Source organism: Hesperophylax consimilis, chromosome 6, assembly GCF_061612785.1.
Source record: "Hesperophylax consimilis isolate HC1 chromosome 6, BYU_Hcon_1.0, whole genome shotgun sequence".
Classification (NCBI taxonomy): Eukaryota; Metazoa; Arthropoda; class Insecta; order Trichoptera; family Limnephilidae; genus Hesperophylax; species Hesperophylax consimilis.
The window spans coordinates 32,088,354-32,103,384 of record NC_142841.1 but is presented as its reverse complement, the minus strand read 5'-3'; the positions used below and the strand labels follow the sequence as shown (position 1 = coordinate 32,103,384).

The window sequence follows — 15,031 nt, the reverse complement described above, 5'->3', positions numbered from 1 at the left end:
TAAAAACTGACTGGATTCTATTGATTTGTTTCCGAGATAGGCCGGCATATGTACTATTGTAATAGTCCATATGTGAGACGACGAACGAATTTATGAGTGACTTTGCTCCATCAGAGGGAAGGCGTCTCCTGATTGATTTTATCTACCTTAGATGGAAGGAGTATATAATAGAACAGTTGGGCCACAGATACAGTGTTTTTTACTTACATATCGAGCGCCAACTTGGGCACCTGCACCAGGTACCTAGCCACAGGTCTGGTCCTCTTCCTCTGCTTGGACAGGCTACGAGACTTGCCTTTCTCCTCAGAAACCTTATCCGCAGGCTTGTCCTTTTCCTGCCTCTCCGCTCGTCTGCGGATACGATCTGCATTGTCATCATCCTAAGGACATCATAAATTATTATAAAAATAAATAGAATCCAATAAACAGAAGATATTATAATAGTTATGTTCAATAAGAACCCTACAAAGATAGTCTGTGTAAAATTGACACTTGTGCGAGCAAAATACAGCTCTCTCTTTCTAAATATTGTGAATCACGAGCTGTGCGTTTGTGATTTCACTGCCGGTACCATGTGCTTTCAAAAGGAGTATGTGTCATTGAGGCAAGTCTCACCAATTTTGAAATATAATGACCATGTGAGTCAAAATGATGCACAATTATCTTTAAAGTGGACTTTTATAATTTATTTATATTTATAATTATCGAAAGACGTCTCTAACTCTCAAGAAGACGTTGCAGAAGAGCCTAAAAATCGTACTAATACATATTGCCCTACCAAAATAAGAAGGCAATAAGGAAGTTGAGTCCATTTTTTTTTTTTTTCTTTATCAATGTTCGCATTCAAACTTAAATAAGAGTATTTTTTTTTTTTTTTTTAAAGTTTGTTTTCATAGTTAAATTAATTCTCAAAGTTTGAATTTTATTAAGCCCGCCAAAACGAGCGGTAAGAGACGGGGTGTGGGTGTGACGTCATTCAAACTGTAAGAACCACGTCGCTTAAATATTTTGTATGGAAAAAAAAATAATTCTTCAATAAGGAATTCCAGTAATTTTTTTACCAATGTTAACCGTCTATTAGAATTGATGTTATTAAAAAAAAAAAAAAAATGATTAAGATTTCATAGTCAAATTAATATTTTAAGTTAGAATATTTGCTTTTCCCGCCCAGTACGGTATTGCCGTCGCTATTTGTTGACGTGCCCCGCGCCAATTCAGGACCACCGCGAAGAAAAGTAAAGACCAAAAGTAAAATAACGGTTTACAGCCCAGTTCACTGTGAGACTTTTCTGGGCGGCCGGCGGCCTGAAGTGTATCACATGTTATGTGACATGTATAATAATAAAAACTTCTAAGTTATGCAATAAACAACATATTATTATAAAGCACTATACGAATATGTATCTTTAGAAATCCATTTCATATAATAATAACAACAAATACGTACATATATTTGACAAACCCAAATAAACGTTTGGCCCATACACCTCTCTCATCTAAACCGACCATCTCTCATGTAATAGAAAGAGATGCACCATAGGTGATCCGTTGTACGTACAAGTCACGACACATGTGACGTCAGAATTCTTTCAACCAATCGTGGAGCGTATACAGTCTATTGCTATTGAATGCTTTTTCAAGAACGTTTAACTAATTCTAAGAATAATAATATAGAAATATATTTATATATTTAGAATCGATATTTTTTGATCTACATGAACATATTTTTTATAAGTCAAAATATTTTTCACTCAACTTCCTTATTGCATCATGCACTAGGTGCAAAAAAAGCAATATGTAGAGAGCATAACCTTGACTTATGGGCCTTACAGATGACACTTGGTTGAGCAGTTGTTATTAATCAGGTTGAGTTGAACATAAAGTTGAACCGTGTGGAGGTGCATTGTGTGCAATAAGGTTAACACTCAACGGTTGACACACAACGATTGAACTTGGGTTGAACAACCAAATTGAGTGTTCTGTAAGGCCCTTTATGCCAAAGCAGTGACTGATTTTTTAAAAGTTCTCTATCATTTATGATGTAATTTCTTTAGTATCTAGTAGTTCACAAGTTAAAATGACTGATTAATGCATAAAGTATTCCATTTGTGATACAAATAAAAGCTGCCTGTAATAGTTGATATTTAGAGATGTTTAAAGATTTCATTATATTTTATTAAACAAAATCTTAGTACACACATTTACAGCTTCAATTTTTAGGTTTATGCACTTTTATTCTCGTGTTTGAAAAAGAAAATGAGATAAAAGCATCCACAACACTGTAATAGAAATGTAATTCTAACACACTATTGACGAAGGCCTTAAAAGAAGAGATAAGCAAATATGAAAAAGATGTTTGTACCTTTCTAGGGGTGTTGCTTTGCCGATTTCTTCCTCTATCTCCTCCTCCCCTGGCATTGTTGTTGATCTGGTTGTTGACTGGTTTCCTGGCACGCGGTCCTCGGCCGCTATTCTGGTTGTTCTGGAAGCTTCCATTGTGCCCATCTCCGGGAGGAGGGACGGCATTGTAGTTGCTGTTAGGCATGCCCCCGAAGCTCTTCTTACCAGAATCCCTCCCCACAGCGGCACCACTGCCTCCCTTGTTAGTAGGTAAGACCTGAATGCGCGTGGCGTTCCACTTGAAAGGCATATTGCTGTTGAAAGAAGCTTCCACCAGAACTCGATCGCCGACGACAGGATGCGAACCCTTCACGCAGGAACTTGTTTGGAAGAAAACATCTTCATCGACAAATCCAAAGTCATTATGCGCCTTTGTTACAGTGCCGGTGAAAACTCTCTGCTTGGGAGAGCTGTTGGACGCCTGACCCCCTACAATTGCCGAACCGGGAAAGGCGTTGGGGTTGAGAGCTCGCGGAGTCGGATAAGATACGACTCCTGTCTGCGAAAACATTTGTCCTTGGTTCATAGTAGACATCCCGACGCTGTTCGGCTGCATCTGCATTCCCAAAGCCATGTTCTGTTGCTGCAGGAGGTTGGGCTGGTACACAGACTGCGATTGCGTCTGGTAAGGTGACATGCCCGCCTGTGACATGCCGCTCATGCCACTCATTGAGTTCTGGGACATAATCTGTTGCTGCATACCTGGTATCGCTGGGCCGGCGGCATTACGAGCCCACGGCGGATTTTTCGAAGCGCCATACTGCTGCATGTTACTCATTCTAAAAGGGTTCTACACCAAACTTGATCTGGTATTATTTATCTACAAACAATACGAGAATATATCGGCAAGAGTTTTTCAAAATCAAAAATTAAACGTCAATCTTTTAATAATACAATAATAACAAACCACGAAATGGTCGCCGGTAAGTTTCAAGCAGAAGTTGACGCTTGTTTCACTATATTGTAAATTTGTGTAGGTTTTTCTATTGTCAAATTTCTTTCGCTGGTATTGGCGTTGTGTTTTTTGTTTATAGAGGTGGTCGATATTCCTGTTCCAGTTACTTGGAACCGACTTCGTTGCTATCACTGGAACCGTCGACATCAAGGGCTGGCAGCTGGTATAAACAGCTAAAATGTTGTATTTAGCATTAACACGGAATCATGGAGAGAGACTTTCCCCCTGGGGCTGCAGGGTAAGAAATAGGTGCAAATTATTATTATATATTTTTCAAATAAAAATTATCTATCATCTATTGTATGTATTTTTTTCCATCTAAAATATTCCAAACATTGTAAAAAAGCGACAAAATATTGTTGTGAGATCAAAATTTAATGCACGGGTTCCTCTTTTTCAGAGTTGAATTTCTCTAGCCACCCTTTCAGAATGGAAAAATAACAATTTTTAATTTCTCTGGACTCCGGTAACTGGAACCGCAGCGACAACAAATTTCAAGTATCACCATCTCTAATCGTTTTCGAAACCGGAAATGTGTCCTGTGATTGTCTTTTATGGAACAGGAAAGACAAACAACTAATGATGGAATAATAAATGCAATAATCATCGAAACCGATTCCGAAACACTGAATTGATTTCAATAGAGCTTCTGCAGACGAAACACAATTTATTTTCACAAAACAAAAATAATGGCTAAATCTTATTCTAAAGGAAAAGACCAACTCATTGTTTTTTGTTAATACATTACAATCATTTATTACTTTAAAAAAATCACTATCGCCGCCAACCAATGTGGATAGACATAAACATACTTAACTGTGCAGTCGGTGGCATTGCAGATTTTGTGGATAAAAGCGATGGATATGAAAAAAATTGTTCCTTCGTTCGTAAGTTCCTTTCATCGATCGCATGCAAAGATAATGTAAGTGCATAAATCTGTTGTTGTAGTATATGGTTGAATTAAATTTTGTATTTTATCTCGAAATAAAAAAAAATTATGTTGGGATCGAAAAAAAATTTGAAATATTTTTTCGCAATGAAACAATATTACCGCCACCTTTTCTTAAATCTAGCGTGGTTCGTGATTGTTCATTCAATTCATAACATTTGCCACCATTACAAGTAAATGCAATAAATATCAAATATTTTTATTTGGTTAAAAATTTGTTTTAATACCTACCCATTTTTACCATACCCTTTTCCCATCATTGGGCGCATGATTCAGTGTTCTTTTAACGTTTTTTTTCATTTTCAAGGAAGAGTTATTTACTAAATAAATAACTATATATACTATCATATTATTCCGTATTTTTCCGCAGGTCTGACTAGTATATAATATTTACGTAGTGGTGCTGTATGTACCTACTTACTCTGACTAAATGAGTATACGTTATATATATTTTTAATATACTATTTCTCCAAAATATGATCAACCAATGAATGTTTTTTGCTTTTTTTGATAAAATCTATACGCTTTTACAATATTTTTTATCTAAGTATTCTTATATATTTATCACACCAATCCTGCTCGTTTTTCTAGCAAGAAGTGCAAAGTGTATTTTTTTGTCTTAGTTAATAACATTTATTTTCAAGCCTAAGTTTTTTATAGCAAAAAGTGCAAAATGCATTCAGATGTCTTACTTAAAAACATTTATCTTAAAGCCCGATAAAAGCGCATGGCTTTATTTTTTTTGCTCAAAAAATAGATACGTCTATTGATGTTTACAAAAAATAATATGTTTCACAGCGGTGCCAACTTCATTATCTTGATCTTTGTGGTATTTTGTTGACCGTTCAAAACGCGTAAGTTTTTTGTGGTTATGTTGAAAGATTAGTAGAAAACAACAAGTAATCGAATAAATATTTATGAAATCTTATAAATTGCGGTTGTTCTAAAATTTGCGAATATTCTAATATAATAGTCAAGCTAAATAATAAAATTTTAAAGAAAGGCTTGAAGTATTTTACCTAAATGTTAGTTTTCTGCAATAAGTTTATTATATAACGCTTACATTATTTGCCACACAGTCAGCCTCATTATAATAATTTTCATATCTCAGTAATTTATACATTTGTCATTCACCTTGACATATTATTGTTGTAAGCAGTAAATAAATAATTCATATATTACACATTTTCATTCAACATAATATTATGAAGCTAAATGCTAAAAATACCTACCATTGCTATTCAATAATAAAGTAATAATAAGGTTATGAAAACAGTCAAGACTTTAACAAAAGTAACCGCATTGATGGGTCTTTTAATTTACTTCGTTAAATAATATTATAATTAAAATTATTTTTTGCGCGCAGATTTTTAAATTCAGCGCCAATATTTACATTTAAAGCATTTAAAACGTGGTGTTTTCTTTGACTCCCGCAGTAGCAGCGACCACTTCCTGTGCAATGGCCCTCGCAGTCCTCTGCCGTCAAGCGCGTTTCATTTCTTCGCAGAGTGCGGCCGCCATTGTTACCGGCACCCGGTATTCGTTCAGTGTCAATAAATTTCGCGAATTTGCTACCAAGATGGTGTTACCCCGTGTGTTTTTCGACATGACAGCGGATAATGCGCCCGTTGGAAGGATCGTGATTGAGGTAATTTGAAATATAACCTGTCAATTAAAAGTTACACAGATTCGTGTCCAAAATATTCGTCCTTTCACACGCTATTGACTCCTAGACTGATTTATTACTCTGTGTGAGGGTGACCGTTAATTATTTGTTTGAATTCATTATCTTTTTACTTATTAAGACGTGTCACGTAATGAATTAGTACTTTAGAAAGTTTACCCACGTGCAGAAAATAGCTTGTAAAATGTATTTATCTTAACGGCTATCTTATACCCACGGAAGACCGGTACCTCGGAAGGTTCTAGCAGAATCTCGTCACTATGTTTATTTTACCTTTCCTTGCACGGGAATAACTTTAGAAACTTTAGTAACTTTAGTAACCCAATGTTTCTTTTTTACCAGTTGCGCTCCGATGTGGTGCCTAAGACAGCGGAGAACTTCCGCGCTCTCTGCACGGGGGAGAAGGGATTCGGCTACAAGGGCTCCATCTTCCACCGGGTCATCCCCAGCTTCATGTGCCAAGGAGGTGACTTCACCAACCACAACGGTACCGGGGGCAAGTCCATCTACGGCGAGAAGTTCGAGGATGAGAACTTCAAGCTGAAGCACACCGGCCCCGGCATCATGTCCATGGCTAACGCCGGCCCCAACACCAACGGATCCCAGTTCTTCATCACCACCGCCAAGACCACCTGGTTGGACAAGAAGCACGTCGTGTTCGGGGAGGTGGTGGAAGGCATGGATGTCGTGAAGAAGATCGAGGGCTACGGCACCCAGCCCGGCAAGACGACGAAGAAGATCACCGTGGCCGACTGTGGCCAGCTTAATTAGACTTACTTTCGTTGTACCAAATATATAAGTATACATGTCATAATAACACCACGAATACCTTCCTTTGTTTTTGAACATCGTGTATGAAGAATGTTTAATGCATTTATTTTCGCTCCCCAAACGTCATTCCATTCAAATGTAGCGAGGTACTCATTTGTAAGAATCTTATAGAATATAAAGTATTCATTTCGGAATCCCAAATGTTCTCTTCCTTTTAAAATAAAAAAAAAAAACAAAAAACCTAAAGTGGGTGTTTCATTAATGACGACATTCTGGTGGTGTGTGGTATCCTTATTTGTATGTAGCGTGAGATTCAAGTACAATGTTCACGCAAAAAACTGGCCGTGCTGGATATCGCCTGTGTATTGTGTATCTATTCACGGGCGGATCTCAGTAGTAGGTGCGGTTTGAATACATTTGCGCAAATGTAGTCTTTAATGCCGCTTCACTTTTCTATAAATAATAATCTTATCAGCAAGGTGCCCTTATCAAAGAGGCGCTAATAACCACGACCGTTTCAATTTGCATTGCTTTGATTATTTTGGGTTGATAGTTGATACGTTATTATTTATGATTTTACTTTACACGCCCATATTAGAGTAAATATTGAAAGCGTAAAATCGAGGCGATTTGACGTAAAAGTTCGCTACTGCCCTGCCGATAAGGTGTCTTTTCCCCTGCTTTCCCAGACCATAAAGGCGGGGTCGGGGTCTGGTGGAAAATTCCGATGATTCTAAAAGTTTCGAGCACACTAGCGCCATCGTGCGTGGGCAAATGTAAGCGCTCTCTGTTGGTAATTTTTCTATTAAATACTTCCTTAAAATGGTGCGCGTCTAAGATGCTTGGTTCCTTCTGCGCGTAGAGATGTCAATGACCGGACGTAAATTAGAGTGAGGGCAATATTGTTTATTGCCGTTTTATCGCTCTTTGAAGAGTACAGAGTATAAATTAATGAATGACAATAAATATTTTATGTGCAACTTGTATTCTTATAGCCATGTAGATATACTATAATATACCTATTTTGATGATTTAATAATAATTAAAAGAAAATCATAAATGATGTGCAAGTGAATTCCATTTCTAGTTAGTAAGTACTATGTGTAATGGATTTTTATTTCCTAAATGTGGTCTAAAATACATTTTTTTGATGTGTTAAATTTCATTATTTTCGTAGAAAAAACATTATGGCGTGGGAATGAATAATCTAATCTGATCAATAGTATTCACAACAAATACATAATCACACTTGTTAAGCCGTGAATTTCTACTGCTGTAGATAGGTAGGTACTGTATGGTGCCGATCATGAATAAATTATTATTATTTCGGAATGTGGTTTCATAATACTAAAGAGTAATAAAATTACACTACGAATATTTAGGCCCAGTGCCAGAGAGGCCAATGAAATGGATTAGATACCGACATATTGGAAATGTTTTTAATTATTGAAATAATCCATTTATTTCACAAGAAGTGTAAGTAAAAGTGTGAGATGAGGGACTCCGGAATGACATCAATATAAATTTGTTTGTACGTTCCGTTTCCAGTTCAAGTGGTTTATTTGGACTTTCTTATTAGCATTTTTTTTCAGGACTGAACGCAGTTGGCGCTAACAAAAAATTGTCCAAAGAAGCGAAGTTAGCAGTCCACAATGGAGTGCTGTTACCTACCCTGATGTATGGAAGTGAGGCATGGAACTGGCAAAGAAAGGATGAAAGTAGATTGAATGCTGTTGAAATGAGATCCCTGAGGCGTATGTGTGGTAAAACCAAGTATGATCGTGTGAGGAATGTGGAGATTCGCAAAGAGTGCAAGGCTGATGTAAGCGTAATGAGTAAGCATGAGCAACTCTATGACTGTGTTAAGTCTGTTATAACTGATAATCAACACGGCTTTATGAAAAAAAGATCAACTGTATCCAATCTTATTTTATTTTATTTTATTTTATTATATTTATTTAAACGCTCATTGGGCTTTTACATACATTGTTATTAGTGTTATTACATTAACTATGTGACATTTAAAAGTTTACGTACATATATAAATAAAATAGTTATTATATCTGTAGTACATAAATGTTTTACAAATAATACAGAATACCATTATGGAGAACAGTTTTTTTTTTTTTACTTAGAAAAATAAATGGATTGAAATTAATCAGCATTTATAGGGACTTAAAATCATATTCGAATTGTTATTTAAATTACAATATTAATTTGTAAAGTTAAAACATATATATTAAAGTTAAAAAGTCATAAAAGAAAAGAGTGAAAAAACAGAAGCTAAAAAATGGGTTTTTCACTATGGAGTGGATAAGTCATACATTTCAGCAAAGTGTTTATGTAGATTTCGTTTAAGCACTGCTACGGAATCTCTAAATATATCAACAACATTACCAAATTTATTACCAAAATTTTGTATTCGATTTAACGATATGTGCGCTTGATAATTAGATTTGAAATTGTCACAGAAAAAGGTGGAATTTTGTCTCGTATTTTTGGAAGGTACAAATAATTTTATTGTGGCAAGAATTTCAGGGCTGTCGATTCTATAATTAATAATTTTATGTAGTAGAACAAGGTCGGAGATAATTCGCCTATCTGACAGCGTAATCAAATTTAGTTGATGCATGAGTTGGATATAATTTATATTTTGGATTGGAATATTCAGTTTAAAGTTAATAAATCTTAAAAATTTGTGTTGTACCCTTTCAATATTGTTGGAATGTACTTTATAAAACGGGGACCAAATAGGCGAATTATACTCTACTTGACTTCTTACTAAAGATGTGTACAGTGTGTTCAAACATTCTAGTGACTTGAAGTCACATGCGGTTCTACATATAAAACCAAGCATTTATTCATGCAGTATTCACCGAACATATTTCAAAATCAATGGACAAACGAATCCAAGTGGATGCTATATATACAGATTTCTCCAAAGCATTCGATAAAATCGACCACAGCCTATTATTGTCTAAACTTTTAGCTTTAGGAATACACGGTAATTTGTACCGATGGCTAGTTTCTTACCTAAACGGACGCTCCCAGATAATAGCAGTAAACGGTTTCAATTCTGAGATTGTCAATGTACCTTCAGGTGTCCCTCAAGGATCTCACCTGGGACCGTTGCTTTTTACTATATTTATCAATGACATTGTAAAATGCTTTAAGCATGCTAAAGTTTTACTTTTTGCTGATGACATGAAAATATTTCTTTCTATTAACTCTATTACTGAATGTTGTAAACTGCAACAAGATCTTAATAGGCTTAATGATTTTTGTACTGTCAACTATCTCCACATGAATACTGCCAAATGTTACGTAATAACCTTTACAAAAAATAAAAATAAAATTGAATATAATTACCATATTACAAACAGTCAACCACTCAAAAAAGTCAATCAAATTCGAGACCTCGGTGTACTGATTGACGACAAACTTTCATTCAAGGCACATGTGGATAAGATTGTCAAGAAATCATTGAGCATGTTAGGATTTTTATTCCGTATTGGAAAGGAATTCAACAATATCCATACACTCCAGACGGCCGGCATAGTCCAGTGGTAACGCATTGGACTGCCATTCCGAAGGTCGCGGGTTCGAACCCGGCGTGCGCAAATAAGTTTTATTTGATTAATTTGTGTTATTTCACAATATATTAATTAAAATAATATATAGTATATTTGCGGCACGTTCCAGAGTGGAAGATACTACCAGTATCGCCCTGGTGTAAGACCACCATTCAGAATTGAAACGTTGCTCCAAATGGCTTTAGCCGTGTTTAGTGACTAGATCTGAATAGCCAGGTACTTCCCCACCTTCCTCTTTCCTTTCCCCACTTACCTTCAGCCTCACAACATCCCCCAATTGGGGATGCCATAGTCTCACTGGCTCCAGACGGGAGCAGTTGGGACTATTGTGAGGTATTCACTATAAAAAAAATAAAAAAAAACACTCAAAATTTTGTATTACTCCTACGTCCGTAGTCATCTTGAGTACGCTTCTGCCATATGGAATCCTGTTTATAACATTCACACAAAACGCATTGAAGCTGTTCAAAGAAAGTTTGTAAATCACTTGAAATTCAGGAGACAATTACGTTATTACGACATGGAAAGCTCTATCAAGCACTACGGACTTAAAACATTAAAAAGCAGGAGAGACACTGCGGACATGATTTACTTACACAAAGTCTTGAGTGGTCATATTGACTGTCCAGCCCTTTTGTCATCAATCAATATTAGAGTCCCGAGTAAGAAAACTAGAGACAAATCATTGTTTCATATCGAAATTGCTTCAACGAGTCTCAGGCAAAATTCTTTCTTACTAAGAACTTGCAATCATTATAATAAAACTTATTTTGATGCTGATATCCTGTCGTGTACCTTAGGAGCTTTTAAAAAAATTGTTAACAGAGTATTGTAATAATTAACCCTTTTCTAAATTTAATACATTACATTCATCATTTATTCATTATCACTCTTACATATTATTTGTATTTAATATCAAATGTACGTGTGTATGTATGTATGTATGCATGTATGTATGCGTATGTATGTATGCAACTATGTATATGTATGTGTGTACGTATGTATTTATATGTGTATGTATATATATATGTATGTATGTGTTTATACGTGTATATATATATATATATATATACATTTTCTCTTATTATTTCCTTGTTTTTTAACATTTCTTTGTTTTTAACCTTTCTTTGTTTTCTTTGTTTGTTTATTGCTTTTTAACCTTCTTTATCTTTATTGCATGATGTGAACATTGGTTATTGGGTTGTAACCTAATTCTTTTACTTATTTTTTCTCTCTCTCTATGCATGTTATGTTATAAACCTGTTAATGTTCCTAATAAAATAAAATAAAATAAAATAAGATCAAGAAAAGGACGCATAGATGGTTTGGGCATGTATAGCGAATGAGCGAAGAAAGGAGAATATACGATGCAAATGTGAATGGTAGCAGAAGTTGGGGACGCCCAAGGAAGACATGGCACGACCAAGTGAATCAGATACTTGAGTCGGGCCATGTCAAGAGTCAGAACAATAGAAGAGTATGTATGAGACGATGTATGAATGTGAATGAGGCAAGGAGTGTGTGGTGTGACCGAGTTGTTTGGCGGTCCGTCCTCTCTGCCTACCCCTGCGGGGAAACGGCGTGATAATTAGTTGGTTGGTTTTTCAATATTATTGTAGGATCTAATATTAACCATATGTTTCCTTATAACACCGTTGTGAAAGTGGTGGGGTCCCCTCCAATGACGTGTCTTTCTTTTGTTTAATTTTTTGACAGATCTAAATCTTTAAAATATCTAAATCTGAATACATAATGATTTTTATAGTTTACTAAAACGGTGCTCATTAGAATGTCAAATTTCTGATCGACTCTAATTATTTTATAAATACTTGCTTCAGAAATTCTACAATAATTTATAAAATTATTATAATCATTACATTCCGTAGATATTCACGGGTTTGTCGTATAATAAAAATAACCTTTCCGATACCTATCAACTCTTCGAATACACAAAATCAATTTGTATACTCTCATTGTTAAAAACCTAGAATCTTTGTGGGAATAGGAGTAAATAAAACCACAAATTAAACACCAATTATTTTATTTCATAATAATATAATATGAATGTTAAGTATAATATTCTTCAAAACATTACAATGTCCGGCATTATCTAATGTCTAAAAAGTACGATAAATCGTAACATCAATAATCTTAATCAATATAAATAATTATCAATTTGAGATTCTTTCCCTATTCCAAAAATTTAAGCGTAGACTCCCACACATTTTTTGATTTTATTTTTTCAAAGAGAAACATAGATAATTTAAAAATGGGGATTTACAACAACATTCACTTTGGAAACATATTCATAAATGTATCGGAACGAAATTAGACAGTAGTGACTTTTAAATAACCACCAATTGATTAAATAAATCACATTTTTATGTTGTTTATTTATGCTACCAATATTAATTACATTAACTGCCAGAATTACACACGGAATGAATTAAGTACTCATAGACGTAATTGCGCATGTAGAGAATTACACCTACTTAAATTACACATACCTGAAATTTCACAAATCTGGTTTTGGTGTTTTTTTACATTTTATCCACTCAGGAGGCCCAGAGGAAAATAATTTCCCTTCGGCGCCTGTGTTATCTTTGAGGATGCTGTATAGAGGTTTTTTTTTAAAGAAAGGGTAGGAGAGGAAGATCTGCGAAGGAAATTGGTATAACGTGTGGGTAGAAATCCGGGAGCCAGTATGTCCAGGAGTGACGGACAAAGGTGTTGGTATGAATGGTTCCCGGGGCAGCGGTACCTAAATAAATTTATTTGAGCTAAATAAATTTCAGCTTTGAAAAAAAAACAAAGTAAGGCTAGTTTATGTTAGGTTAGGGTATTTGACGCGTGTAATTCCAGTATTCTCTCTACGTGTAATTTCGTCAGAGATGTGCAAAATGGGTACCCAAAACCATTTGAAATGCAAAATGGAAATGGGTCAAAACTTTTCCATTTGAAAATGCAAAATGCAAAATGGTTTTTAGAAAAGCATTTAAAATGCAAAATGCAAAATACCTATTTTCAAAATGCATTGAAAATGCAAAATGGTTTCTCAGGTCAAACAATTAAAATAATTATAGAATTTTGTTTTGTCATTTAATAATGGACATCAATGTAGAACAAACATATTACATGATGGTAAATCAAAAAATGCCACGAATACAGATTATGAACCACAAAAAATTTGCGCGGGACTAATGTTGAAAACGTAAAAACATAGAAACTGCTATCTAACATTTAATATTACAGCGACATGGCCCCATGTTCAGTATTTGAATCAGTATTTTTTGTAATGGTATTACTCGATTGCCAGGGCTTCTACCAGGGAGCAACGTGATAAATGTAAATTATCTCTCATAGCGAGGTTGAGGACCGACTGACATTTGGGTCCTATGAAAAAAAGATGAGTGGAGAAAGTAGGAAGAATGTTGCAAAAAAGCATTTAAAATGAAAAATGGATTGAGAAAAGCATTTAAAATGCAAAATGCAAAATGGTTTTTAGAAAAGCATTTAAAATGCAAAATGGAAAATACCCATTTTGCATTTTGCATTTCCGTTTGAAATGGATTTATTTGAAATAAAGCACATCTCTGAATTTCGTCCATGTGTAATTCCGTCCGTGTATAGTTTTGACAGTTAATATTGATACTTGAAATTCACGCCTGTGTAATTTCGTCATTTAACCGTCATAAATATTATTATTTTATTCAAATTTAAAATATATACATTTAGGTATTCGAAGAATTCCATTAACTTATGAGGGACGTGCTACACATTAAAAAGCTGCTTCATTTCCACAACATTATTTATAAATTAATAATACTGGGGTATGATAAAATTAATAAGGTAACATTTACAATGTAAGTCTAAAAATGTTATGATACAATACAACGGTTACAGTGTGACAAATAAATGCAGAAAAAAGAATGGCGCTGTACCCATTTGTTTAAATTCTTTAAATTGTAAAACCAAGATGGTTAAAAGGAAAAATGTAGAAACCTTTCATTAAAAACGTACCAAGGCCCTAGTACATATTTTGACCAGGATATTGCCATACGGTGTTGCCATATATAGGTCCGTTTCAAATTAAAAAAAAAAAACTTTCGTACAACATTATATCATAAAATGGTATTGTACCATTCACCATTTTTCTATTAAATTTTCTATAACGTTCCCTGTATTTCAAAAATGTCATTTTAAACGATGGTGTTACTTACAGATGACAAAAGGATACGTTTTGGTACTAGGAGTTTAGCAAAGCTTAGTTAGAAAAATAAAATATACACGCTGTACAATAATAACAGTAAGGAACTCCAGTGAAAAATATAATGGTAATAATAATAAAATATTAATTTTGATCACTCATCCCAATGGACCATAGACAGGTAACAGAAACTACTGCAAATCGAATCCACGCATAGCCCCCCCCGCCTCTGTTTCTATCTACATACCAAACGCATATCTTTCATCGGCTACTTTGCTTTGATAGTCCGTGCAGTTTGCTCGTATCTCGGCGACGGTCGGTCTTTTCATTTTCAGTAAATCGATACTTAACATTATAACAGTGAACATGCGAAGCATACCAAAAATAAAACCAATTATTGAGTTCATCCTTGTGACTTAACCTCTAATAAGACAAGATTTAAAAGTATATTAAATTAATAGCAAAAGTATGG

The 15,031-nt window shown here is 34.8% G+C and overlaps 2 protein-coding genes across 2 annotated transcripts in view; one reads left to right on the top strand and one right to left on the bottom strand.

Moving 5' to 3' along the window:
* The window catches only part of LOC149423204 (cell division cycle and apoptosis regulator protein 1-like), a 34,016-nt gene extending 30,582 nt beyond the window's left edge, over positions 1–3,434 (bottom strand). Inside the window, exons 1-3 of the mRNA XM_089632563.1 lie at positions 3,308–3,434; positions 2,363–3,220; positions 208–380 (exon numbers count right to left, since the gene is read on the bottom strand). Coding sequence (XP_089488689.1) covers positions 208–380; positions 2,363–3,178 — 989 coding nt within the window. The 5' untranslated portion in view covers positions 3,179–3,220; positions 3,308–3,434. The remainder of the gene's footprint in view (positions 1–207; positions 381–2,362; positions 3,221–3,307) is intronic.
* A 2,320-nt stretch (positions 3,435–5,754) lies between these two features.
* Positions 5,755–7,005, top strand: LOC149423203 (peptidyl-prolyl cis-trans isomerase-like). The gene is made up of 2 exons (XM_089632565.1): positions 5,755–5,952; positions 6,331–7,005. The coding sequence occupies exons 1-2, from the start codon at positions 5,764–5,766 to the stop codon at positions 6,757–6,759; spliced, it is 618 nt and encodes a 205-aa protein (XP_089488691.1). The 5' UTR covers positions 5,755–5,763; the 3' UTR covers positions 6,760–7,005.
* Positions 7,006–15,031: the final 8,026 nt, after the last annotated feature.

What these genes read in the sequence shown, in the direction of transcription:
- LOC149423203 (XM_089632565.1), top strand. Translation starts at nt 5,764, where the DNA reads ATGGCCCTCGCAGTCCTCTGCCGTCAAGCGCGTTTCATTTCTTCGCAG. An exon ending in TTGGAAGGATCGTGATTGAG is followed by an intron (nt 5,953 to 6,330) that starts GTAATTTGAAAT and finishes CTTTTTTACCAG; the next exon opens with TTGCGCTCCGATGTGGTGCC.